Here is a 27,928-nt window from a genome sequence, read left to right on the forward strand (position 1 = left end):
AAAACTCCCAAGGCCATACCTTTCCTTTCAGTGACAAACAAATTAAATTTTGACCCTGTGGGCAAGCTCAAAGTGGGAGCTTGTAGGAGAACAGTCTGAAGAACCTTAAAAGCCTTTTGAGTATCTGGAGACCAAACCAGTTTGTTGGTTTGGGCCTGCTGAGTCTCAGCTATAAGTTTATATAAAGGCTGGGCAAGTTCCCCATAACCCGGAATCCAAATGTGACAGCAGTCTGATTTCCAAAAATCTTCTCAGTTGTCTTAATGTTATAAGTGAAGTGAAGTGAAGTGAAGTGAAGTCGCTCAGTTGTGTCCGACTCTTTGCGACCCCATGGACTGTAGCCTATCAGGCTCCTCCATCCATGGGATTCTCCAGGCAAGAGTGCTGGAGTGGATTGCCATTTCCTTTTCCAGGGGATCTTCCCGACCCAGGAATCGAACCCAGGTCTCCTGCATTGCAGGCAAACGCTTTTTCCGTCTGAGCCACCAGGGAAGCCAAAGTTATAAGTAGGGAGTGATTTAGTTTAGGTTTAATTTTCTCAGAGCCTATGGCCCTAGTCTCTTTTGATATGATTAGGCCCAAATATCTAGCAGATTGTTGACAAAGCTAAGCCTTTTCTCTTGATGTCTTGTAATCGCAGCCTGTCGGAAAGTTTAAGAAATCTTTTGAGGCTCGTGAACAAGCTTTTTCTGTCTCAGCACAGTGCAGAATATCATCTACATATTGTAACACCACTATTTCACAATCATTAAAGTTTTATAGATCTCATGACAAACTTTGTCCAAATAAATGAGGACTGTCACGAAATCTCTGGGGCAAAACTATCCAGGTTAACTGAGAAGCTGGCTGTGTAGGGTCTTTAAAGGCAAATAGAAATTGACTTTTTTCAGCCAAAGGCACTGAATAAAAGACATCTTTCAAATCAATAACTGAGAAATATTTGGCTCGTTCAGGAATTTTGGACAATAGAGTATAAGGATTAGACAGGGTGTAAAGGACATACAGCCTCATTTATTATTTGTAAATCTTGAACTAGTCTCTATTTATCATTTCATTTTTTATATCTAAAATAGGAGTGTTGCATGGACTGTTAAAGGGAATTAATAGTCTCTGTTCCTTTAAATTTTTGATGATGGGTTTTAACTCTTTTTTAATCTCAAGTTTTAGTGGATACTGTTTCTTATAAGGAAATGTGTGGGTCGTTGAGCTTGACAACTACAGGAATAGCATTTTGTCTTTGACCCACAGACTTTTGATCAGCCCACACTCTAGGATTTACATTTTGTTCAATTAAAGGGAGAGAAAGGGAGGGCCCCATATTCATGAAAACAGAGGCATGGACCTTGTTCAGTAAATCCCTCCCCAAAAGGGGTGAGGGAGACTCTAGAACAATCAGAAACTCGTGTGAAAATAGCACAGAATCTGTTACAACTTAAAGAATAACTGAAATAATATCTTTTGGCTCACCTAGACAGTCTCATTACAGAAGCAGATCAGGAAGAAAGTGGGCTAGGGGCTTCAGTAAGCACAGAGTAAGTTGTCCTAGTATCTAAAAAGAAATCGACAGATTGGCTCCCCACAGTTATTAATACCCAGGGTTCTTCAGGTGTAATTAGGATGGGAGCTTGTGTGGGGACCCCCAGGCACCTTCATTCCTGATTGTCTTGAGATTCTGACCCCTGAAACCTACGTCTCTGGAGGCAGTCTCTCCTTCAGTGTGGTCCCTTGTACACCAGACATGAAGCCAGGGGTGGCTTGGATGCCTGAGGACAATCCCACTTGAGGTGTCCCTGCTTTCTACAGTAATAGCAAGCCCATCTCTTTTTACCTGGGTCCCACTGGGCACTTTTTTCAGGCTCTTTAAGAACAGTTTTCACAGCCATTGTGAAGGCTTCCATGTGTTTCTTTGTCTTTTTTTGTCTTTTTTTCTTTTTTTTCATATTCCCTACCATAATAGACTGTCTGAGCCAGTTGTAACAGAGTATCTAAAGGCTGATTTGGTCCATATGCCCATTTTAATAGCTTACAGCGGATATCTGGAGCAGACTAAGTGAGAAATCTATCTTTTAAGATCACTTTTTTCTCTTCACTTTCGGGATCAAATTCAGGGAATCTGCGAAGGGCTTCTCTCAGTTTATCTAGGAATTTACCAGGAGCTTCCTTTTCCTCCTGCTCTATGTTTGTCAATTTGCCATAGTAGACTGTGAAGTCAAGTGGGCCTTAGAAAGCATCACTACAAACAAAGCTAGTGAAGGTGATGGAATTCCAGTTGAGCTATTTCAAATCCTGAAAGATGATGCTGTGAAAGTGCTGCACTCAATATCCCAGGAAATTTGGAAAACTCAGCAGTGGCCACAGGACTGGAAAAGGTCAGTTTTCATTCCAATCCCAAAGAAAGGCAATGCCAAAGAATGCTCAGACTACTGCACAATTTCACTCATCTCACACACTAGTAAAGTAATGCTCAAAATTCTTCAAGCCAGGCTTCAGCAATATGTGAACCATGAACTTCCAGACGTTCAAGTTGGTTTTAGAAAAGGCAGAGAAACCAGAGATCAAATTGCCAACATCTGCTGAATCATGGAATAAGCAAGAGAGTTCCAGAAAAACATCTATTTCTGCTTTATTGACTATGCCAAAGCCTTTGACTGTGTGGATCTGAATAAACTGTGGGAAATTCTGAAAGAGATGGGAATACCAGACCACGTTACCCACCTCTTGAGAAATCTGTATGCAGGTCAGGAAGCAACAGTTAGAACTGGACATGGAACAACAGACTGGTTCCAAATAGCAAAAGTAGTACGTCAAGGCTGTATATTGTCACCCTGCTTAATTAACTTATATGCAGGGTACATCATGAGAAACGCTGGACTGGAAGAAGCATAAGCTGGAGTCAAGATGGCCAGGAGAAATATCAATAACCTCAGGTATGCAGATGACAACACCCTTATGGCAGAAAGTGAAGAGGAACTAAAAAGCCTCTTCATGAAAGGGAAAGAGGAGAGTGAAAAAGTTGGCTTAAAGTTCAACATTCAGAAAGCGAAGATCATGGCATCTGGTCCCATCACTTCATGGGAAATAGACGGAGAAACAGTGGAAACAGTGTCAGACTATTTTTTGGGCTCCAAAATCACTGCAGATGGTAACTGCAGCCATGAAATTAAAAGACGCTTACTCCTTGGAAGAAAAGTTCTGACCAACCTAGATAGCATATTCAAAAGCAGAGACATTACTTTGCCAACAAAGGTCCGTCTAGTCAAGGCTATAGTTTTTTCAGTGGTCATGTGTGGATGTGAGAGTTGAACTGTGAAGAAGGCTGAGCACTGAAGAATTGATGCTTTTGAACTGTGGTGTTGGAGAAGACTCTTGAGAGTCCCTTAAACTGCAAGGAGATCCAACCAGTCCATTCTAAAGGAGATCAGCCCTGGGATTTCTTTGGAAGGAATGATGCTAAAGCTGAAACTCCAGTACTTTGGTCACCTCATGCGAAGAGTTGACTCATTGGAAAAGATCTGATGCTGGGAGGGATTGGGGGCAGGAGGAGAAGGGGACGACAGAGGATGAGATGGCTGGATGGCATCACCGACTCGATGGACATGAGTTTGAGTGAACTCCGGGAGTTGGTGATGGACAGGGAGGCCTGGCCAGCTGCAATTCATGGAGGCACAAAGAGTCAGACACAACTGAGCTACTGAACTGAACTGAAAGGCTTAGCATGCACCTGCCTGAGTCCTTCAAGAATACATCTGACAAAATGACTCTGATCTCGTCTTCCCTTAGCTGTGTTGTTGTCCCAATCTGGTTCTGTAATTTGGACCGCCTGATTTCCAGTGGGAGGGTGGTTATCTCATCCTCTCTCTTTCTTCCTGATTCATTACCAAGCCATTTATCTCCGTAGGCAACCACTTTTCCCAAAACTCGACTTTTTGAGTCAGGAGTCAGCGTTTGTCCCAATATATACATCACATCTTTCTAAGTAAGGTCATAAAGCAGAATAACACCTTTAAAAGCTCTAATGTATTTTTTGGGGTCTTCTAAATAGTCTCCCAGATCTTCCTTGATTCTTTGTATTTTTTGATAAGAAAAATGTTTATTAATTCTCATAGACTGATTATTTCTCTCAGTGGGTGCTTCATGAAGAAGCAACAGCCTGTGTGGCTGTTCCTCAGTCTCTCTGGCTGCTCTGCACATATGATCTCGGGGATAGATTGGAGAAACCTGTTTGTTTGTTTGTTTGTTTGTTTATCTCTTTGTCTCCTGTCCTCCATCTCCTCTCTTACTTTAATGGTCTGAGTCTCTATCAAAACCAGAGAATTCTGAGGTCGTACTGAGACAGGAGTTGTTGGGACCCCTACTTGGGCAGTTTGAATCTCAGTTTGGGTTTCCACTGAGACCAAGGCAATCCTTTTTTTTTTTTTTTTTTTTTGGTGGGGGGGGGGTGGTTCTGGCTTTTAGTTTGTTCAGTTGGGAGCCCCGGGTACAAGGGCAAAGTAGGAGGACAGGAGTGAGCTGAAGGTGTCACACCCAAATCTGTACCCTTAGAACATAAGTCTGGCATATTTCACAGAGAGAAAAAGGGCAACACATATGTTACTTTTACCCATTTCCCATGTTTTCTACAGAACCGGTCTAATTGTAAAACAGTATTATACTTAAGAGACCCTCCAACTGGCCACCATTCACCATCTTCCAGTGGCTACCACGGCCATGTAGTATCACATAGGAAAACCAGGTGAGTCTTCTTTAAGCCCTGGGGATCAAATATATCCCAGCTTTTCAGGATACAGTTCAAAGGAGTGAGGCTGGAATTGTTAGCTCCCATCTGTAAGAGAGGAAAAAAGTGACCAGCGCCATTTGTTTATCAGAGGTGTCCCTCCCTGTTTTAGATAGGGGTGTAGACAGACTTTACACCAAAGCTTTTCTTTTCTGGTCAGACTTAGTCCATCTCTTACCAATGCAGGCGTCATACTCATCCCTCTTGGTTTTATCACCAAGACAGGGTGGGGATGCACCAGGGGCAGACCTGATGGCATCCCTGACTGACGTCCAGCTCCTCACCATTAAAACCTTGTTTGTCTCTGATGCCACCCGAGGTGCAATCAGAGTAACCTTCCAGAATACCTCTCATGCTAAGACCACTGAGGGAAACATTTGTCACCTGAGTGCCTGTGCATGACCCTGAGTATATTCTTGACCACAATAAGACCAATACAAACATAAAACTGAGATGTTTCTTTCAAGCATCATCACATCAGTATAAGAGCCTCCTCTGGTCCACTAAGAGCCAGCATTACCAAAGGAAAAAAAAAAAAAAAAAACATTGTAGTTCCAATCTGAGAAACCTTTAACCTCAGAGATGCTCTTGGAGCTAGAGCTCCATCTAGCTTCTGAACTTTTGATTCCTAGCAAAGCTAGGCACTTCCTAACTACCAATCTAAGTTTGGGACCTAAGTCACAGTACACAGTAACAGCATAGATCACAAGTCCCTCGAAAGCCTATGATCTGATAGATTAGGTTAGTACTTCTAATTCCCAAGGAGTTATGAAATGGTCAAAGAGATCAAAAAGTTTGACTGAGAAAGGAGAGTTCGGTCCACACGCTTTGTCCATTTCTGGTCTGTCCCTGAAGGAGACATTGGGTGCCTCTTGGCATTGGCAGGTCGGTATAAAACCTCTACAAGTTTTTGCCATAAGCCATATGAGATCACTGTGGAACCGCAGAGCAGGGCTCCTCACTTGCTTCGCACAGGGCATGTCATTCACTCACACAACCACACCATAGAGTTCGTAAAGTACAGCAGAAAATGTGTTCGCTAGAACAAAGAACTAGAGCTCCAAGCATTCTTACCTTGTCCTGAAGGATCCCGGGTGAGCCCCCAAGATGAAAGGTTGTTGCTGAACCACGAAATGATGCCGGGATTCTTGGCCTCTGGAGGAGAGGAATTCAATCTGGGGCCGAAGACAAGGCTTGATCGCTCAGAGCTTTTGTGTAATAAAGTTTTATTAAAGTATAAAGGAGATAGAGAAAGCTTCTGACATAGGCATCAGAAGGGGGCAGAAAGAGTACCCCCCTGCTAGTCTTCAGCTGGATGTTATATAGTCACTAGCAGTTTGTTAATGAAAGAAAGGAATGTCTTAAAACTCAAAATGGCACCAGGCCCCTCATCCATAAGATGTATTTGGGGATAACCTTGCACCAGACGAGTCATCCCAGGCCATAAAATGATTGACTTGAATCTTGTAGAAGGGCAGATTAATATACAAATAGTTTCGTTTACATAGATTAGGGGAACAATGTCTGAGTATAACATAATGGTTTGTCAAGTAGGTTCTGAGCCATTAGGTGCAACTGACTTGAAGACAGAGTCTGGGGTAAATACACAGTACATTAACATAGCTTAAGACAAACATTTCCATAAGAAAAATGCATTGGTTAACTCAAGGTTTGAGAATAGTTAACTTCAGGTGGAACCAGGTGTCATTATGGCAACACAGTATTTTAAGAGAAACCTTCTTTTAAATTTAAGAGAGAGGAAAATGTCTGACACTTGCAGCCTATTTCCTCTCTTTGGAGACCCCTGACCTTCCTGCCTGTTACCCTCTTAATATCAGGTGGCCAAAGTATTGGAGCATCAGCTTCAGCATCAGTCTTTCCAGTTAATATTTAGGGTTGATTTCCTTTAGGATTGACTGGGTAGATCTTGCAGTCCAAGGGACTCTCAAGAGCTTCCCCCAGCACCACAGTTGGAAAGCATCAATTCTTTGGCTTTCAGACTTCTTTAAGGTCCAACTCTCACATCTGTACATGACTACTGGAATAACCATATCTTTGAATATGAATTTTTGTCTGTAAAGTGATGTTTCTGTTTTTTAATATGCTGTCAAGCTTTCTCATAGCTTTTCTTCCAAGGAGCAAGTGTCTTTTAATTTCATGGCTGCAACTATGGAGAACAGTGTGGAGATTCCTTAAAAAATTGCAAATAGAACTCCCTTATGACCCAGCAATCCCACTGCTGGGCATACACACCGAGGAAACCAGAATTGAAAGAGACACATGTACCCCAATGTTCATCGCAGCACTGTCTACAATAGCCAGGACATGGAAGCAACCTAGATGTCCATCAGCAGATGAATGGATAAGAAAGCTGTGGTACATATACACAATGGAGTATTACTCAGCCGTTAAAAAGAATTCATTTGAATCAGTTCTGATGAGATGGACGAAACTGGAGCTGATTATACAGAGTGAAGTAAGCCAGAAAGAAAAACACCAATACAGTATACTAACACATATATATGGAATTTAGAAAGATGGCAATGACGACCCTGTATGCAAGACAGGAAAAAAGACGCAGCTGTCTATAACGGACTTTTGGACTCAGAGGGGGAGGGAGAGGGTGGGATGATATGGGAGAATGGCATTCTATCATGTATACTATCATGTAAGAATTGAATCGCTAGTCTATGTCTGACGCAGGATACAGCATGCTTGGGGCTGGTGCATGGGGATGACCCACAGAGATGTTATGGGGAGGGAGGTGGGAGGGGGGTTCATGTTTGGGAACACATGTAAGAATTAAAGATTTTAAAATTAAAAATAATAATAATAATAATAATAAAACACAAATTTGATCATCTTAAAAAAAAAAAAAAAGACTATACCCAAGCTGGGTATAAACTAGCAGTAATTTAGATGAGACAATAAACTTGATGTTTTGAAATGACTAAAAAAATAATAATAATAATAATTTCATGGCTGCAGTCAATCTGCAGTGATTTTGGAGCCCAAGAAAATAAAGTCTCTCACTGTTTCCATTGTTTCCCCAACCATTTGTGATGGAGTGATGGGACCAGATGTCATGATCTTAGTTTTTTGAATGTTGAGTCTTAAGCCAGCTTTTTCACTCTCCTCTTTCACCTTCATCAAGAGGCTCTTTAGTTCCTCTTCACTTTCTGCAATAAGGGTGGTGTTATCTGCATATCTGAGGTTATTGATATTTCTCCCTGCAATCTTGATTCCAGCTTGTGCTTCTTCCAGCCCAGCATTTTGCATGATGTACTCTGCATATAAGTTAAATAAGCAAGGTGAAAATATACCACCTTGATGTATTCCTTTCCCAATTTTGAACCAGTCCATTGTAACATGTAGGGTTCTAACTGTTGCTTCTTGACCTGCATATGGGTTTCACAGGAGGCAGGTAAGGCCATCTGATATTCTCATCTCTTTAAGAATCTTCCACCATTTGTCATGATCCACACAGTCAAAGGCTTTAGTGTAGTCAATGAAGCAGAAGTAGATGTTTTTCTGGAATTCCCTTGTTTTGTCTATGATCCAACGGATGTTGGCAACTTGATCTCTGGCTCCTCAGCCTTTTCTAAATCCACCCTGTACATCTGGAAGCTCTTGGTTCATATACTGTTGAAGCCTGGCTTGAAGGATTTTGAGCATTACCTTGATAGCGTGTGATAAGAGCACAATTGTGTGGTACTTTTAACAATCTTTGGCATTGCCTTCTTTGGGATTAAAATGAAAACTGACCTTTTCTAGTCTTGTGGCACTGCTGAGTTTTCCAAATTCGCTTGCATAATGAGTGTAGCACTTTCACAGCATCATTTTTAAGGATTTGAAAGAACTCAGCTGCAATTCCATCACCTCCACTAGCTTTGTCCATAGTAATGCTTCCTAAGGCCCACTTGACTTCACACTCCAGAGTGTCTGGCTCTAAGTGAGGGACCACAATATTGTGTTTTCCTCAGTCATTAAGATCTTTTTTGTACAGTTCTTCTGTGTATTCTTGACACCTCTTTTCAATATCCTCTGCTTCTGTTAGGTCTATACCATTTCTGTCCTTTATTGTGTCCATCTTTGCATGAAATGGTCCCTTGGTACCTCTAATCTTGAAGAGCTCTCTAGTCTTTCCCATTCTATTGCATTCCTCTATTTCTTTGCATTGTTCACTGAAGAAGTCTTTCATATCTCTCCTTGCTATTCTTTGGAACTCTGCATTCAGAAGAATATATCTTTCCTTTCCTCCTTTGCCTTTTCCTTCTCTTCTTTTTTTTGTAAGGCCTCCTCAGACAACCATTTTGCCTTTTTGCATTTCTTTTTCTTGGGGATTGTTTTGCTAACCACCTCCTGTACAATGTTTTGAACCTCCATCATAGTTCTCTAGCACTCTGTCTTCCAGATCTAATCATTTTAATCTATTTATCACTTCCACTGTATAATCATATGGGATTTTATTTAGGTCATATCTGAATGGCCTAGTGGTTTCCTCTATTTTCTTCAATGTAAGTCTGAATTTTTCAGTAAGCAGCTCATGAACTGAGCCAGTCAGCTCTAGGTCTTATTTTTGCTGACTGTATAGAGCATCTCAGCTGCAAAGAATATAATCAGTCTGACTTCCATATTGACCATCTGGTGATGTCCATGTGTAGAGTCATCTCTTGTGTTATTAGAAGAGAGTGTTTGGTATGACCAGTGTGTTCTCTTGGCAAAACTCTGTTAGCCTTTGCCCTGCTTCATTTTTTACTCTAAGGCCAAACTTGCCTGTTTCTCCAGGTATCTCTTGATTTCCTTGAATTTGCCAAGGCTAGATTTATGGCCCAGGATGTGATCTATCCTGGAGACGGTTCTGCATGCACTTGAGAAAAAGGTAAAATTCATTGTTTTGGGGTGAAATGTCCTATAGATATCAATTAGATCTAGCTGGTCTATTGTATCATTTAAAGTTTGTGTTTCCTTCTTGATTTCCTGTTTAGTTTGATCTATCCATAGGTGTGGGTGGGGTATTAAAGTCTCCCAGTATTATTGTGTTATTGTTAATTTCCCCTTTCATACTTGTTAGCATTTGTCTTACATATTACAGTGCTCCTATGTTGGGTGCATATATATTTATAATTGTTATATCTTCTTCTTGGATTGATCCTTTGATCATTATGTAGTGTCCTTCTTTATCTCTTTTCACAGCCTTTGCTTTAAAGTATTTTATCTGGTATGAGTATTACTACTCCTGGTTTCTTTTGGCATCTATTTGCATGGAATATCTTTTCCCAGCCCTTCACTTTCAGGCTATAAGTGTCCCTTGTTTCGAGGTGGGTCTCCTGTAGGCAACATATATAGAGGTCTTTTTTTTTTTTTTAATCCATTCAGCCAGTCTGTGTCTTTTGCTTGGGGCATTGGGTACAGTAATCCGGGCTGTAGGTTATTTTCTTTCATCACTTTAAGTATGTCTTGCCATTCCCTCCTGGCCTGAAGAGTTTCTATTGAAAGATCAGCTCTTATCCTTATGGGAATCCGCTTGTGTGTTATTTGTTGCTTTTCCCTTGCAGCTTTTAATCTTTGTTCTTTGTGTTGATCTCTGTTAATTTGATTAATATGTGTCTTGGGGTGTTTTGCCTTGGGTTGGGGTCTGCCCTGGTGGCTCAGAGATTAAACCCTCTGCCTGCAATGTGGGAGACCTGGGTTTGATCCCTGGGTCTGAAAGATCCCCTGGAGAAGGAAATGGCAGCCCACTCCAGTATCTTGCCTGGAGAATCCCATGGACGGTGGAGCCTGGTGGGCTACAGTCCATGGGGTCACAAAGAGTCAGAAACCACTGAGTGACTTCATTTTCTTTCTTTCTTTCTTTATCTTGTTTGGGATTCTCTGGGTTTCTTGGACTTGGGTGATTATTTCCTTCCCCATTTTAGGGAAGTTTTCAACTATTATCTCCTCAAGTATTTTCTCATGTTCTTTCTTTTTGTCTTCTTCTGGGATTCCTATGATTCGAATGTTGGGGCATTTAACATTGTCAGAGGTCTCTGAGATTGTCCTCATTTCTTTTAATTCATTTTTCTTTTTTCTTCTTTGTTTCATTTATTTCTACCATTCTATCTTCTACCTCACTTATCCTATCTTCTACCTCTGTTATTCTACTATTGGTTCCCTCCAGAGTGTTTTTTATCTCATTTATTGCATTATTCATTATATATTGACTCTTTTTTATTTCTTCTAGGTCCTTGTTAAATCTTTCTTGCATCTTCTCAATCCTTGTCTCCAGGCTCTTTATCTGTAACTCCAGTTAGTTTTCAAGATTTTGGATCATTTTCACTATCATTATTCAGGATTCTTTATCAGGTAGATTCCCTATCTCTTCCTCTTTTGTTTGGTTTGGTGGGCATTTATCTTGTTCTTTTATCTGATGGGTATTTCTCTGCCTTTTCATCATGTTTATATTGGTGTGTTTGGGGTGGCCTTTCTGTATTCTGGCAGTTTGTGGAGTTCTCTTTATTGTGGAGTTTCCTCACTGTGGGTGGGGTTGGATGGGTGGCTTGTCAAGGTTTTCTGGTTAGGGAAGCTTGTGTCTGTGTTCTGGTGAGTGGAGCTGGATTTCTTCTTTCTGGACTGTAATCAAGTGTCCAGTAATGAATTATGAGATGTCAGTGGGTTTGGTGTGGCTTTGGGCAGCCTGAATATTGAAGTTCAGGGCTATATTCCTGTGTTGCTGGAGAATTTGCATGGTATGTCTTGCTCTGAAACTTGCTGGCCCTTTGGTGGTGCTTGGTTTCAGTGTAGGTATGGAGGCGTTTGATGAGTTCCTGTCAATTAATGTTCCCTGGAGTCAGGAGTTCTCTGGTGTCCTCAGGTTTTGGACTTAAGCCTCCTGACTCTAATTTTCAGTCTTATTCTTACGGTAGCCTCAAGACTTCTCCATCTATACAGCACCGTTGATAAAACATCTAGGTTAAAGATGAAAAGTTTCTCCACAGTGAGGGACACCTGGAGAGGTACACAGAATTACATGGAGAAGAGAAGAGGGAGGAGGGAGATAGAGGTGACCAGGATGAGGTGAGGTGGAATCAAAAGAGGAGAGAGCAAGCTAGCCAGTAATCAATTCCCTGTGTACTCTTTACAGTCAGGAACACTCAGAGAGGTTCACAGAGTGACATAGAGAAGAGAATAGGGAGGAGGGAGACAAAGGTGGCCAGGAGGATAAAGGGGGGAATCAAAAGGAGAGAGACAGATCCAGCCAGTAATCAGTTTCCTAAGTGTTCTCCACCGTCCAGAACACACACAGAGATTCACAGAGTTGGGTAGAGAAGAGAAGGGGGAGGAAGGAGATAGAGGTGACCTGGTGGAGGAAAAAGAGTCCAAAGTGGGAGGGAGCAGTCAAGCCAGTAATCTCACTCCCAAGTAGAAATAGGTACTGAAGATTGGATTCTTAAAGGTACAAAATTGATAACAAATATGAAAAAGCAAAGATTAAAAATCTAGAGTAGAGGTTGGATTCTCAAAAATACAATATTAAAGAAAAAAGTAACAAAAATTATAAAATATATATATGAATTTTCTTTAAAAAAATGATTCTTTTTTGCACAGTAATAGTAAGTAATAAAAGTGAAAATTAAAGGAGTAATAGAGGACTTCAAAATAGTTTTTTTTTTTAATTTAAAAAATGATAATAGTAAAAATATATCTAGGACTTCCTCCGGTGTTGTTGTGGAGAGTGTGGGGTCAGTTCATTTTCAGATAGTTCCTTGATCCAGCTTATACTTCTCAAGATCTATAGGCCCCTTCCTATGCAGTCGGTGCTAACTACAGGGTTTTAGTCTATTGCGCCTGTCACTTCCAAGGGGTTCCCTCTGTTTGTTTTAGCTTCTTCTGTTTGCTGGTCTCTTCAGTGTCTAATTTCTGCCCTGATACAAGGGGGCGGTGGTGGACATTTCTTTAGGCTCACTTGTTCAGTGGGGAGGGAGGAACACTGCAAATAAATAACACTGGTGTATGCGCGCAGTGTCTTCACCACACTGGGTTTGCCCCTACTCACAGCATGTGCGCTTTCCCTGTCTACACTGCTTAGGCTCTAGGTTGCTTTGCCAGGAAATGTCTGAGGCCAGTTCTCGGTTGTATGCACTTCCCAGGTCTATGCTGCTCAGATTCAGGTACTCAGGTACTCCACAAAGATGCAGACTTGGTTGGGCCTGCATTTTGTGTCCTTCCCAGGTCCAAGCAGCTCAGGTGACCAGGACCTTGGCGAGTGCGGTCACTGCAACTTATCACTTCCCCCGTCCCTGCTGCTCGGTTTTCTGGGTGTACAACTGGTGCGCCTTCTCAGGTGTGCCGTGTGTCTCTTCTGGGGAGCTAATCTCTGTCTGAGACCCTCCCGGCAGATGTCAACCATCCAGAATCTCAAGTCTTGGTTAGCAACAAAGCCTGTTTACAGTTTGGTAGATGATGCCTCTCTGTGGCAGTGATTGCTCCCTTCTGGCTCTGGCTGCCCTTGCCTGCCTGTCTCAGGCAGGGGATGGGCCAGTCCGCAGCCAGCTAGCTCTGCTCAGTCCTTTGTTCTGTGAGCAGGCCTGGTGGTGTCTTAGGTTGGGGCTTTTCACGGGATAGCTATCCCACAGTCTGGTTTGCTATCTCAAGTTAGTTCCCTCAGATTGCCCTTGGGGCATTCAGGCCCAGTTCTTACCCTAAGCAAGGCAGCCTGAGCCTTCCTGCCCAGTCCCCACTTGCTCTTGGCAGATGCTGGTGTCTGCACTGTTTCTCTGCTGGGAGTTATTGTTGGGCACGTAATCTGTGGGTTGTAATTATTTATTTATTTTTACTCCTGGTTATGTTGGTTTTAGAAAAGGCAGAGGAACCTGAGATCAAATTGCCAACATCTGCTGGATCATGGAAAAAGCAAGAGAGTTCCAGAAAACTATCTCTTTCTGCTTTATTGATTATGCCAAAGCCTTTGACTGTGTGGGTCCCAATAAACTGTGGGAAATTCTGAAAGAGATGGGAATACCAGACCACCTGACCTGCCTCTTGAGAAACCTATATGCAGGTCAGGAAGCAACAGTTAGAACTGGACATGGAACAGCAGACTGGTTCCAAATAGGAAAAGGAGTACGTCAAGGCTGTATATTGTCACCCTGCTTATTTAACTTATATGCAGGGTACATCATGAGAAATGCTGGACTGGAAGAAACACAAGCTGGAATCAAGATTGCCAGGAGAAATATCAATAACCTCAGATATGCACATGACAACACCCTTATGGCAGAAAGTGAAGAGGAACTAAAAAGCCTCTTGATGAAAGTGAAAGTGGAGAGTGAAAAAGTTGGCTTAAAGCTCAGCATTCAGAAAATGAAGATCATGGCATCTGGTCCCATCACTTCATGGGAAATAGATGGGGAAACAGTGGAAACTGAAATACTGAAATACTTGAAACAATCTATCTAAATGGGGCATTTAATCATCTGTAACATTGACTTATTAACAAATAAGAATATTTAAAACACTTATACGTTAGGGAATCTAATTCCAATAAATTTTAGTTTCAAAGTAATTAAAACTCCCTTCTCAATTTTTACTGAGAGATAGTTATCCGTCTGCTTAGAATCTGTTAATGAATGGATGTCACCCAAGATTGACTCAATGATTAAATTAATCCTAGGTCTAAGTTGGTGCAGAGCTATAGCAAAGATAAAGAAGTGAATAACAAACTCTATTAATATGACATACCATGGGCACCAATAATTGTAAGTTCTAGTGGAAATGAACAGTAGGAATGGGAGGATATATATATATATACATATACACACACACACATACACACACACATACACACACACACATAAATAGTTTGTTGCCAGTCTCCATTTTTTAAATGTCATTGTAGGTTGTTTTAAATCTTGATCAATTCCATCATTAAAATAGCCTAAGAAAACAATTACTAGTCATGAATGAAACAAAGTTTTGGCTATACATGTTGATGTATGGCAGAAACCAACACAATATTGTAAAAAAAATTACCCTTCAATTAAAAATAAATTGTTTTAAAAAGTCAAACCGATCCAGATTTTGACATGTTACATGAATACAATGATATCATAGCTAACATGAAAAAAAAAAAAAAACAATAAATTAGTCTAAGGTGCTTTTCACAGTTGAATAGTATTTAAAACATTAAGTTTGTAACTATTTCTTATAATCCTAAGCTAAGAGAATATATGCATTTTCCTGCTAGATGCATTCCATACTTCTTTAAATCTTTCATTTTTGAAAAGCTATATTCACAAGTAAAAAGTCTCCAAAGACTGCATTAAAAAAAAAAAAAACTTGGTAAGGAAATGATGTAAGCAGTGACTAGAATTATGACATAGTGAAAATTCTTTTGCATCAGTAGTTACCACGGAGATGTAGAACCACAGCAACACACTTCATTTGGAGACCTGCCTAGCTCCAAGTGGTTTCTTCTTGAGTATCCTCTTTCTCCACCTTCAAAAACATCATATTTTTCTTTCTGATTTTTGTCCAGGTGTATATGGACCCAAGGATCTGGACTGTTACACCATATTTTATCACTTGATTCCATCTACACATGCAGTATTTGAACCTGGAAAGTATTCTAAGTTTAAAGGTTTGGATTTAAAGATTTGAGCTATATTTAAGATACTTGATTTTAGTATCTGAAACAGTTAAGATAAATATCTGTGGTCCTATCATTTTAAAAGGGATCTAGTTAATTTTTAAAGCCTTCTAAGCAATATGAAGTCTTATTTGGCAGTTATCATAGATTGGAAATTAACTGAACTTGATCTGAGTGAATCAAATGACCAATAACTTGTTTAAATCATTCTTCACACTGTAAAATGAAGCTATCTTTATTTAATGAGTGAGGAGTGAACACTCAAAGCTCTACTCTTAACTTTCGATTTTTTCATTTATGAAAACAAATGATTATTTTGAAATGTAGCCATAAAACAATTTCAGTTAAGTAAATATTTCTGGAGGGAAAAATTATTTGATGGATTTTCCTAGGAATATTTCATCAGGTTTTGTCATTTAAAATCACTCAGCCATTAGAAAGAATACATTTGAATCAGTTCCAATGACGTGGATGAAACTGGAGCCTATTATACAGAGTGAAGTAAGCCAGAAAGAAAAATGCCAATACAGTATACTAAGGAATATATATGGAATTTAGAAAGATGGTAATGATAACCCTGTATGCGAGACAGCAAAAGAGACACAGATGTATAGAACAGTCTTATGGACTCTGTGGGAGAGGGCGAGCGTGGGATGATTTGGGAGAATGGCATTGAAACATGTATAATATCATATATGAAATGAATCACCAGTCCAGGTTCGATGCATGATACTGGATGCTTGGGGCTGGTGCACTGAGACAACCCAGAGGGATGGTACAGGGAGGAAGGAGAGAGGGGGTTCAGGATGGGGAACACGTGTATACCTGTGGTGGATTCATGTTGATGTATGGCAAAACCAATACAATATTGTAAAGTAATTAACCTCCAATTAAAATAAATAAATTTATATTAAAAATAAAATAAAATCACTGTGATTTAATTTGATTAATCTAAGTTTTCACTCCCTTTTTAGAAACATCACTTTCTGTGAAAGCCAAACTTTTTAGACATGACTGAACATGGGCTTGCATCTACTCTTACTGAAATGCCTCTTTTAACTCCACTGATCAATGGAGATCCTATACATCAGGTAAGGGTGGTTTTGCTTTTTTTTTTTTTCATTAAAACTGTTCAAATTTTTGTTGAATTCAGTATTAGCTTTTATTTAGAAAAACTGTGTCACTTTTAATGATTGGTCACTTATCTTGTAAGTTTTTAGTCTTTTTATCAACATCTACTTATCGTCTTCTTAAAACTGCTTGAGTGATATTTAACCTCCTTTTGAGTGGATTTAGATTCTTTTGTAGCCTCCACTGGCAGGCTCAGAAGTCCTGGCAATGTGTCTGAAAGTTATACGGCCCAGAGTTTATTCTGTTGAATGATTTTAAATATGACTCTAAAGTAGATTCAATTTCCTTCATACTCATTCATAGCTGTAAGTTCAACTTGCTAATATTTAAAAGTATCATTTTGAGCAACAATGACATCTACCCACAGACTTGGTCTCCAGAAAGAAAGAGGGCGTGATTTAGATTTAGCATTTACCCATTTAAGATAATCTATTGAAGAAAAGTCTTATCTACATATGTAATCTAATTTCAGACTTAAATTTAAGAAAGTAGGGAAAACCACTACACCATTCAGGTATGACCTAAATCAAATCCCTTTTGATTATACAGTGGAAGTGAGAAATAGATTTAAGGGCCTAGATCTGATAGACAGAGTGCCTGATGAACTATGGACAGAGGTCCGTGACATTGTACAGGAGACAGGGATCAAGACCATCCCCAAGAAGAAGAAATGTAAAAAAGCAAAATGGCTGTCTGAGGAGGCCTTACAAGTAGCTGTGAAAAGCAGAGAAGTGAAAAGCAAAGGAGAAAAGGAAAGCTATACCCATTTGAATGCAGAGTTCCAAAGAATAGCAAGGAGAGATAAGAAAGTCCTCCTTAGTGACCAGTGCAAAGAAATAAAGGAAAACAATAGAATGGGAAAGACTAGAGATCTCTTCAAGAAAATTAGGGATACCAAGGGAACATTTCATGCAAAGATGGGCTCAATAAAGGACAGAAATACTATGGACCTAGCAGAAGCAGAAGATATGAGAAGAGATGGCAAGAATATACAGAAGAACTGTACAAGAAAGATCTTCACGACCCAGATAATCACAATGGTGTAATCACTCACCTAGAGCCAGGCATCCTGGAATGTGAAGTCAAGTGGGCCTTAGGAAGCATCACTATGAACAAAGCTAGTGGAGGTGATGGAATTCCAGTTGAGCTATTTCAAATCCTAAAAGATGATGCTGTGAAAGTGCTGACTCAATATGTCAGCAAATTTGGAAAACTCAGCAGTAGCCACAAGACTGGAAAAGGTCAGTTTTCATTCCAATTCCAAAGAAAGGCAATGCCAAAGAATGCACAAACTACTGCACAAATTCACTCATCTCACACACTAGCAAAGTAATGCTCAAAATTCTCCAATCCAGGCTTCAGAAATATGTGAACTGTGAACTTTCAGATGTTCAAGCTGGTTTTAGAAAAGCCAGAGGAACCAGAGATCAAATTGCCAACATCCACTGGATCAAAAAAGCAAGAGAGCTCCAGAAAAATTTCTATTTCTGCTTTATTGACTATGCCAAAGCCTTTGTGTGGATCACAATAAACAGTGGGAAATTCTTCAAGAGATGGGAATACCAGACTACCTGACTTTGGCCACGTGATGGGAAGAACTGACTCACTGGAAAAGACCCTGATGCCAGGAAAGATTAAAGGCGGGAGGAGGAAGGGACGACAGAGGATAAGATGGTTGGATCACTGACCCGACAAACATGAGTTTGAGTAAACTCTGGGGGTTGGTGATGGACAGGGCAGCCTGGCGTGCTGCAGTCCATGGTGTCGCAGAGAGTTGGACATGACTGAGCGACGGAACTGAACTGAACTGAATGTGAAAAGGTTTCTGTTTTTCTTCAGAGCTTAAAAAAAATGAGCAAATATTGTACTTCTAGCTTATCATTTTGACATCACCATTTCAAAAGCAGCCAGTATAAAAATGACCTTATTAAAATTAAAATTACTTTTTTACTAGATGGAGAGTTATCTGGATACCACTGTTGGAACACAGTGTACTACTAATTATTCACAAATGATGACTCATCCCAAGAGATATACCAGATGGCCTTCTTGTCCTCAATACTGGGTACAACAAGTATGTCTGAATTTTTCCTTCAGATAAGCTTAGTTTTCTGTTTTTTTTTATTTTTTTTTGCAGATTTTTTTTTGAGGGGTGGAATTTGGTTCCTCCATCTCAATATACCTATTTCTTATTATCCTATTATATTAAGTTTTACTTGGGTGAGGGAGGACCTGCTCTTACATAGTGCCTAGTTGTACTCTACTCCTTGAGCATTTTCGACCCCAATTAGTGATTTTGAATATTTTTTCAAAAAGGTAATAATGATTTGTTCATAGATTAATAGAAAATATGCCATTAAAGAATGGTTTGTTTCTAGATTATATTGGTGCACGTTAACCCTGGGGAGATCCTCACCATCAAGTCCAATGATGGGAGCATTCAAAATATTCAAGGTCAGTAAAAGTATGTATGTTGTTTGATATCAAATAGAGGTGAATTTAAATATTGGTGTGAGATGATTTTACTAGTAATCTAATTCCCTAATATCCTTTTTTGCTTGAGCCATATTGAGTGCTCTTAAGTTTATATACTCCTCATCAGTTCAGTTCAGTTCAGTTCAGTCACTCAGACATGTCCAACTCTTTGCGACCCCATGAATCATAGCACAGCAGGCCTCCCTGTCCATCACCAACACCCAGAGTTCACTAAGACTCACGTCCATTGAGTCAGTGATGCCATCCAGCCATCTCATCCTCTGTCATCCCCTTCTCCTCCTGCCCCCAATCCCTCCCAGCATCAGAGTCTTTTCCAATGAGTCAACTCTTCACATGAGGTGGCCAAAGTACTGGAGTTTCAGCTTCAGCATCATTCCCTCCAAAGAAATCCCAGGGCTAATCTCCTTCAGAATGGACTGGCTGGATCTTCTCATAGGAGCATAATATCACAAGAACAACCAGGACTCATCTTGCTAGTGTTACTACAAACCTTCATGTAAAGTATTTATAAAAATTAACAATTAATTGAAGAATTCCATTTGAAAAGGTCCAGATTTTGGAACTATTCAAAGCCTTTGACTGTATGAACCACAATAAACTGTAGAAAATTCTGAAAGAGATGGGAATACCAGACCCCCTGACCTGCCTCTTGAGAAACCTGTGTGCAGGTCAGGAAGCAACAGTTAGAACTGGACATGGAACAACACACTGGTTCCAAATAGGAAAAGGAGTACATCAAGGTTGTATATTGTCACAAGTTGGAATCAAGATTGCTGGGAGAAATATCAATAACATCAGATATGCAGATGATACCACCCTTATGACAGAAAGTGAAGAGGAACTAAAAAGCCTCTTGATGAAAAAGTTGGCTTAAAGCTCAACATTCAGAAAACTAAGATCATGGCATCTGGTCCCATCACTTCATGGGAAATAGATGGGGAAACTGTGGAAACAGTGTCAGACTTTATTTTGGGGGGCTCCAAAATCACTGAGATCAGCCCTGGTATTTCTTTGGAAGGAATGATGCTAAAGCTGAAACTCCAGTACTTTGGCCACCTCATGCGAAGAGTTGATTCTTTGGAAAAGACTCTGATGCTGGGAGGGATTGGGGGCAGGAGAAGAAAGGGATGACAGAGGATGAGATGGCTGGATGGCATCACTGACTCGATGGACGTGAGTCTGAGTGAACTCCGGGAGTTGGTGATGGACAGAGAGGCCTGGCGTGCTGTGATTCATGGGGTCGCAGAGTCAGACACAACTGAGCAACTGAATTGAACTGAAAATCACTGCAGATGGTGATTGCAGCCATGAAATTAAAAGACATCTACTCCTTGGAAGAAAAGTTATGACCAACCTAGATAGCATATTGAAAAGCAGAGATATTACTTTGCCAAAAAAGGTCCGTCTAGTCAAGGCTATGGTTTTTCCAGGGGTCATGTATGGATGTGAGAGTTGGACTATGACGAAAGCTTAGTGCAGAATAATTGATGCTTTTGAACTGTGGTGTTGGAGAAGACTCTTGAGAGTCCCTTGGACTGCAAGGAGATCCAACTAGTCCATCTTAAAGGAGATCGGTCCTGGGTGTTCTTTGGAAGACTGATGCTGAAGCTGAAACTGCAATACTTTGGCCACCTCATGCGAAGAGTTGACTCATTGGAAAAGCCTCTGATGCTGGGAGGGATTGGGGACAGGAGGAGAAGCGGACGGCAGAGGATGAGATGGCTGGATGGCATCACCGACTCGATGGACATGAGTTTGAGTGAACTCCGGGAGTTGGTGATGGACAGGGAGGCCTGGCGTGCTGTGATTCATGGGGTCGCAAAGAGTCGGACATGACTCAGTGATTGAACTGAATTGAACAACCACTGGTAGTTTTAGACTATCCTCTGATAGGAGACTGGTGAGTGCTTCAGACAACTCATTCATTCATACATTCAACAAGTATTTCATTAATGCCTAGCCTATTCCAGCACTAAGCTAAGTTGCTTCAGTCATGTCCGACTCTTTGTGACCTTATGGATTGTAGCCCACCAGGCTCCTCTGTCCATGAGATTCTCCAGGCAAGAGTACTGGAGTGAGTTGCCATACCCTCTTCCAGGGGATCTTCCCTAACCAGGGATCGAACCTGCTTCTGCGACTCCTGCATTACAGGCAGATTGTTCACTACTGAGCCACCTAGGAAGCCCATTCCAGCACTACACTAAACATTTAAGATAGAAAAATGTATAAAAATGAGGAAATTATTTATATATAACTATTAAAAGTTTGATATCTATATACATGTGTATATAGCAAATGTGCAGCATACAGAATTATTTCAGTAGTAGTACAAAGTTAATAAATATTTACTTCATTTAAGATTTATTACTGGGGATTCCCTGGTGGCTCAGTGGTAATGAGTCTGCCTGCCAATGCTGGAGACAGATTCGATCCCTGGCCCCAGAGGATCCCACATGCCACAGGGCAACTAAGCCCATGCACCACAACTACTGAACCTGTGCTCTAGAGCTCGTGTGCTGCAACTACTGAAGTCTGCACACCCTAGACCTTGTGCTCAAGAGAAGCAATCACAATGAGAAGCCCACACACCTCAATTAGAGAGTAGTCCTTGCTTGCTATAACTAGAGAAAAGCCTGCACAGCAACAAAGACCCAGCACAGATAAAATAAATAAATAAATAATAATAATAACTTTTTTAAAAGATTTACTACTAATTATTTCAAAGTGCAGTGATTGTTTCTGTTTTTATGCCAATTATTTTGCATCTGAAGGTGATTTTGAGCTATGTCTCAAAATGCTTTGAAACATCATTTAGCATTGGGTTCCATATGGCTGCTATATACAGTTTACCATAAACTCATCTTTATTATTTTCCCCCTTATTAACAGCTAATTACCATTCTAGGCCTTGAAAAAAAGCCACATATACTTTTACAACTAAGCACTAATTATAATAATTTCAGATAAACAAAAGAATGATGACATATTCTGTGTTATATTTTTATTTCCTATGTAGTGTGTCTTTAAGATAGTAAGACTACCTAGTATAAATATAAGGCATCACATAAGTAGCATTGGGTCCTTTATGTTATGTTGTTCCTCCCAAATTATTTCACTTTGCTAATATTAGTTAAAAGCCTTCATGTTAAAATTGATTTAAGTTTTTTATATAATATCACTATAAAATATATTTTATGATACAGAGTAAAACTTCTATTATTCAACATACAACTATGATAGGTGAGTAAAATGGGTAAGTAAAAGACAGTTATGTGTATGTGCTAAGTCACTTCAATCATGTCCGACTCTTTGCGACCCTATGAACTGTAACCCACCAGGCTCTTCCGTCCATGGGTTTCTCCAGGCAAGAATACTGGAGTGGATTGCCATGGCCTCCTCCATGGGATCTTCCCAACCCAGGGATCAAACCCATGTCTCCTGTGTCTCCTACATTGGCAGGCAGATTCTTTACCACTGGCACCACCTGAAAAGTGCAAAAACAATTATACTGGAGGTAAACATACTAGCTGTGTATTTGGCCAAAATTTTTATGATATAAATTTCACCCAATCCCCATTATGTGCCTTGGTTATTTTTCATCATTGTGATGAATTTGTATTGACTTATCTGCATTCCTACCTAGTCTCCTATGTAAGTAAACAAAATACACTTTCAAAATGGCTGACTTGTTAACACTTGGAACTAGTTTCCACTGTGCAAAGTTAAATGGATTTTTTAAAATTTATTTAAAATTTTATTAATAATAATTCTCTTTTAGGACCTGCTGATGTACCTTTGATGTCACCAAGTGGTACTTTGCCACCAATATATCTTCCTCCTGGTTACATGTCTCAGGTATACTACTGTAGCTTTCTTTGGTATTTAGCACTAGGCCATCATTTAACAGTTCTTTGTACATTACTGTATGATAAGAGAAATTCTAGAATACCATTTATTTATTCAATTTATTGTTATCATGAATGCTAAAAAGCAATTGCAGTGATGTTTAACCAAACCTCCCTAGCTCAGTTCAGTTCAGTTGCTCAGTCATGTCTGACTCTTTGTGACCCCATGAACTACAGCACTCCAGGCCTCCCTATCCATCACCAACTCCCGGAGTTTACCCAAACTCAAGTCCTGTGAGTCAGATATGCCATCCAACCATCTCATCCTCTGTCGTCCCCTTCTACTTCGGCCCTCAATCTTTCCCAGCATCAGGGTCTTTTCAAGTGAGTCAGCTCTTCGCATCAGGTGGCCAAACTATTGGAATTTCAGCTTCAAAATCATTCCTTCCAATGAACACCAGGGACTGATCTCCTTTAGGATGGACAGATTGGACCTCCTTGCAGTCCAAGGGACTCTCAAGAGTCTTCTCCAACACCACAGTTCAAAAGCATCAATTATTCTGCACTAAGCTTTCTTTATAGTCCAACACTCACATCCATACATGACCGCTGGAAAAAGCATAGCCTTGACTAGACAGACCTTTGTTGGTAAAGAAATGTCTCTGATTTTTAATATGTTGTTTAGGTTCATCATAAACTTCCTTCCAAGGAGTAAGCTTTTATGGATGCAACCACCATCTGCAGTGATTTTGGAGCCCCCCAAAATAAAGTCTGACACTGTTTCCACTGTTTCCCAGTATATTTGCCATGAAGTGATGGGACCAGATGCCATGATCTTCGTTTTCTGAATATTGAGCATTTAGCCAAATTTTTCACTCTCCTCTTTCACTTTTATCAAGAGGCTCTTTATTTCTTCTTCACTTTCTGCCATAAGGGTGGTGTCATCTGCATATCTAAGGTTATTGATATTTCTCCCGGCAATCTTCATTCCAGCTTGACCTTCCTTCAGGCCAGCATTTCACATGATGTACTCTACATATAAGTTAAATAAGCAGGGTGACAATATACAGCCTTAACGTACTCCTTTTCCTATTTGGAACCAGTCTGTTGTTCCATATTCAGTTCTAACTGTTACTTCCTGACCTGCATACAGGTTTCTCAGGAGGCAGGTCAGGGGGTCTGGTATTCCCATCTCTTCCAGAATTTTCCAGAGTTTATTAGAATCCATACAGTCAAAGGCTTTGGCATAGTCAATAAAGCAGAAATAGATGTTTTTCTGGAACTCTCTTGCTTTTTCCATGATCCAGCAGATGTTGACAATTTGATCTCTGGTTTCTCTTCCTTTTCTAAAACCAGCTTGAACATCAGGAAGTTCACCGTTCATGTATTTCTGAAGCCTCGCTTGGAGAATTTTAAGCATTACTTTGCTAGCATGTGAGATGAATGCAATTGTGTGGTAGTTTGAGCATTCTTTGGCATTGCCTTTCTTTGGGATTGGAATGAAAACTGACCTTTTCCAGTCCTGTGGCCACTGCTGAGTTTGACAAATTTGCTGACATTTTGAGTGCAGAACTTTCACAGCATCATCTTTTAGGATTTGAAAGATTTCAACTGGAATTCCATCACCTCCACTAGCTTTGTTCGTAGTGATGCTTCCTAAGGCCCACTTGACTTCATATTCCAGGATGTCTGGCTCTAGGTGTGTGATCACACCATCGTGATTATCTGGGCCATGAAGATCTTTCTTGTACAGTTTTCTGTGTATTCTTGCCATCTCTTCTCAATATCTTCTGCTTCTGTTACGCCCCTACCATTTCTGTCCTTTACTGAGCCCATCTTTGCATGAAATATTCCCTTGGTATCTCTAATTTTCTTGAAGAGATCTCTAGTCTTTCCCATTCTATTTCTTTGCACTGGTCACTGAGGAAGGCTTTCTTATCTCTCCTTGCTATTCTTTGGAACTCTGCATTCAAATGGATATAGCTTTCCTTTTCTCCTTTGCTTTTCACGTCTCTTCTTCTCACAGCTATTTGTAAGGCCTCCTCAGACATCCATTTTGCTTTTTTGCATTTCTTCTTCTTGGGGATGGTCTTGATCCCAGTCTCCTGTACAATGTCATGAACCTCTGTCCATAGTTCATCAGGCATTCTGTATATCAGATCTAGTCCCTTAAATCTATTTCTCACTTCCACTGTATAATCAAAAGGCATTTGATTTAGGTCATACCTGAATGGTATAGTGGTTTTCCCAACTTTCTTCAATTTATGTCTGAATTTGGTAATAAGGAGTTCATGATCTGAGCCACTGGAGAAGGCAATGGCACCGCACTTCCAGTACTCTCGCCTGGCAAATCCCATGGATGGAGGAGCCTGGTGGGCTGCAGTCCATGGGGTTGCTAACAGTCAGACACGACTGAGCAACTTCCCTTTCCCTTTTCACTTTCATGCATTAGAGAAGGAAATGGCAACCCACTCCAGTGTTCTTGCCTGGAGAATCCCAGGGACGGGGGAGCCTGGTGGGCTGTCATCTATGGGGTCACACAGAGTCGGACACGACTGAAGTGACTTAGCAGCAGCAGCAGATCTGAGCCACAATCAGTTCCTAGTCTTGTTTTTGCTGACTGTATAGAGCATCTCCATCTTTGGCTGCAAAGAATATAATCAATCTGATTTCAGTGTTGGCCATCTGGTGATGTCCATGTGTAGAGTCTTCTCTTGTGTTCTTGGAAGAGGGTGTTTGCTATGACCAGTGTGTTCTCTTGGCAGAACTCGATTAGCCTTTGCCCTGCTTCATTCTGTACTCCAAAGTCAAATTTGCCTTTTACTCCAGGTGTTTCTTGACTTCCTACTTTTGCATTCCAGTCCCCTATAATGAAAAAGACATCTTTTTTGGGTGTTAGTTCTAAAAGGTCTTGTAAGTCTTCACAGAACTGTTCAACTTCAGCTTCTTCAGCGTTACTGGTCAGAGCATAGACTTGGATTACTGTGATATTGAATGGTTTGCTGCTCTTAGAAACGAACAGAGATCATTCTGTCATTTTTGAGATTGCATCCAAGTACTGCATTTCAGACTCTTTTGTTGACTATGGTGGCTAGTCCATTTCTTCTAAGGGATTCTTGCCCACTGTAGTAGATATAACCATCATCTGAGTTAAATTCACCCATTCCAGTCCATCTTAGTTCGCTGATTCCTAGGATGCCGATGTTCATTCTTGCCATCTCCTGTTTGACCACTGCCAATTCGCCTTGATTCATGGACCTGACATTCCAGGTTCCTATGCAATATTGCTCTTTACAGCATCGGACCTTGCTTCTATCACCAGTCACATCCACAGCTGGATGTGGTTTTTGCTTTGGCTCCATCCCTTCATTCTTTCTGGAGTTATTTCTCCACTGATCTCCAGTAGCATATTGGGCACCTACCGACCTGGGGAGTTCATCTTTCAGTGCCCTACCTTTTTGCCTTTTCATACTGTTTATGGGATTCTCAAGGAAAGAATACTGAAGTGGTTTGCCATTCCCATTCCCTTCTCCAGTGGACCACTTTCTGTCAGACCTCTCCACCATGACCCATCTGTCTTGGGTGACCCTACACAGCATGGCTTAGTTTCATTGAGTTAGACAAGGCTGTGGTCCATGTGATCAGATTGGCTAGTTGTCTGTGACTGTGGTTTCAGTCTATCTGCCCTCTGAAGCCCTCTCTCAGAGCCTACAGTCTTACTTGGGTTTCTCTTACCTTGGACATGGGGTATCTCTTCACAGCTGCTCTAGCAAAGCACAACCACTGTTCCTTACCTTGGACGTTGGATATCTCCTCACGGCCGCCGCTCCTGACCCTGGATGTGGGGTAGCTCCTCTCGGCTGCCACTCCTGACCTTGGACATGTGGTAGCTCCTCTCAGCCACCACTCCTGACCATGACCGCTCTCTAGACTGTCTTGTAAATAATGCCTTATTCATCTAATAAACTTGGATCTCTTCATATTCGTTAATACTTCATTGTTTTTGTTTGTTTCTATATATTTTAACCAGTCTTAATTATCTATTACAATTGCTACTGTAAAGGCTTCTGACAGTTGTGGGCATTATCCTAAAATTACTTAGTATTTTTAGTTCAGTAGTATTTCATTGTCAGTTGTCAGACTACAAGGGCACTTTTTTAAAAATTCATTTATTTATTTTATATGGAGGCTAATTACTTTACAATATTGTGGTGGGTTTTGCCATACATTGATTGACATGAATCAACCATGGGTGTATATGTCATGTGTCCCACCATCCTGAACCGCCCTCCCTCCTCCCTCCCCACCCCATTCTTCTGGGTTGTCCCAGAGCACCAGCTTTGTGCGCCTTGCTTCATGCATTAAACTTGCACTGGTCATCTATTTTACATATGGTAATATACCTTTCAATTCCATTCTCTCATATCATCCCACCCTTGCCTTTTCCGCCAGAGTCCAAAAGTCTGTTCTTTACATCTATGTCTCTTTTGCTGTCTTGCATATAGGGTTGTCATTGCCATCTGTCTAAATTCCACATATATGCTTTAATATACTGTATTGGTGTTTTTCTTTCTGACTTATTTCACTCTGTATAATAGGCTCCAGTTTCATCCACCTTATTAGAACTGACTCAAATGCATTCTTTTTTATAGCTGAGTAATAGTCCATTGTGTATATGTACCACAACTTGCTTATCCATTAGTCTGCCAATGAACATCTAAGTTGCTTCCATATCCTAGCTGTTGTAAACAGTGCTTCAATGAACATTGGGGTACATGTGTCTCTTTCAGTTCTGGTTTCCTCAGTGTGTATGCCCAGCAGTGGGATTGCTGGGTCGTATGGCAGTTCTATTTCCAGTTTTTTTTAAGAAATCTCCACATTGTTCTCCATAGTGACTGTACTAGTTTTCATTCCCACCAACAGTGTAAGAGGGTTCCCTTTTCTCCACACACTCTCCAGCATTTATTGCTTGTAGACTTTGTGATGGCAGCCTACAATGGGCACTTTTTAAAACTTCCTCAAATGTTTATCAAGTACCTAAAATGGGCAGAGGGCT

General features: G+C 40.6%; 1 protein-coding gene across 1 annotated transcript in view; it reads left to right on the top strand.

Moving 5' to 3' along the window:
- Positions 1 to 16,411: 16,411 nt before the first annotated feature.
- The window catches only part of LOC128069525 (fibronectin type III domain containing protein 3C1-like), a 58,587-nt gene continuing 47,070 nt past the window's right edge, over positions 16,412 to 27,928 (top strand). The window contains exons 1-4 of the mRNA XM_052662688.1: positions 16,412 to 16,492; positions 18,487 to 18,606; positions 18,911 to 18,986; positions 22,806 to 22,882. Of these exons, the coding sequence (XP_052518648.1) occupies positions 16,412 to 16,492; positions 18,487 to 18,606; positions 18,911 to 18,986; positions 22,806 to 22,882 (354 nt within the window). The remainder of the gene's footprint in view (positions 16,493 to 18,486; positions 18,607 to 18,910; positions 18,987 to 22,805; positions 22,883 to 27,928) is intronic.

The sequence above is a fragment of the Budorcas taxicolor genome, chromosome X (genome assembly GCF_023091745.1).
Source record: "Budorcas taxicolor isolate Tak-1 chromosome X, Takin1.1, whole genome shotgun sequence".
In the NCBI taxonomy this organism is placed as follows: Eukaryota; Metazoa; Chordata; class Mammalia; order Artiodactyla; family Bovidae; genus Budorcas; species Budorcas taxicolor.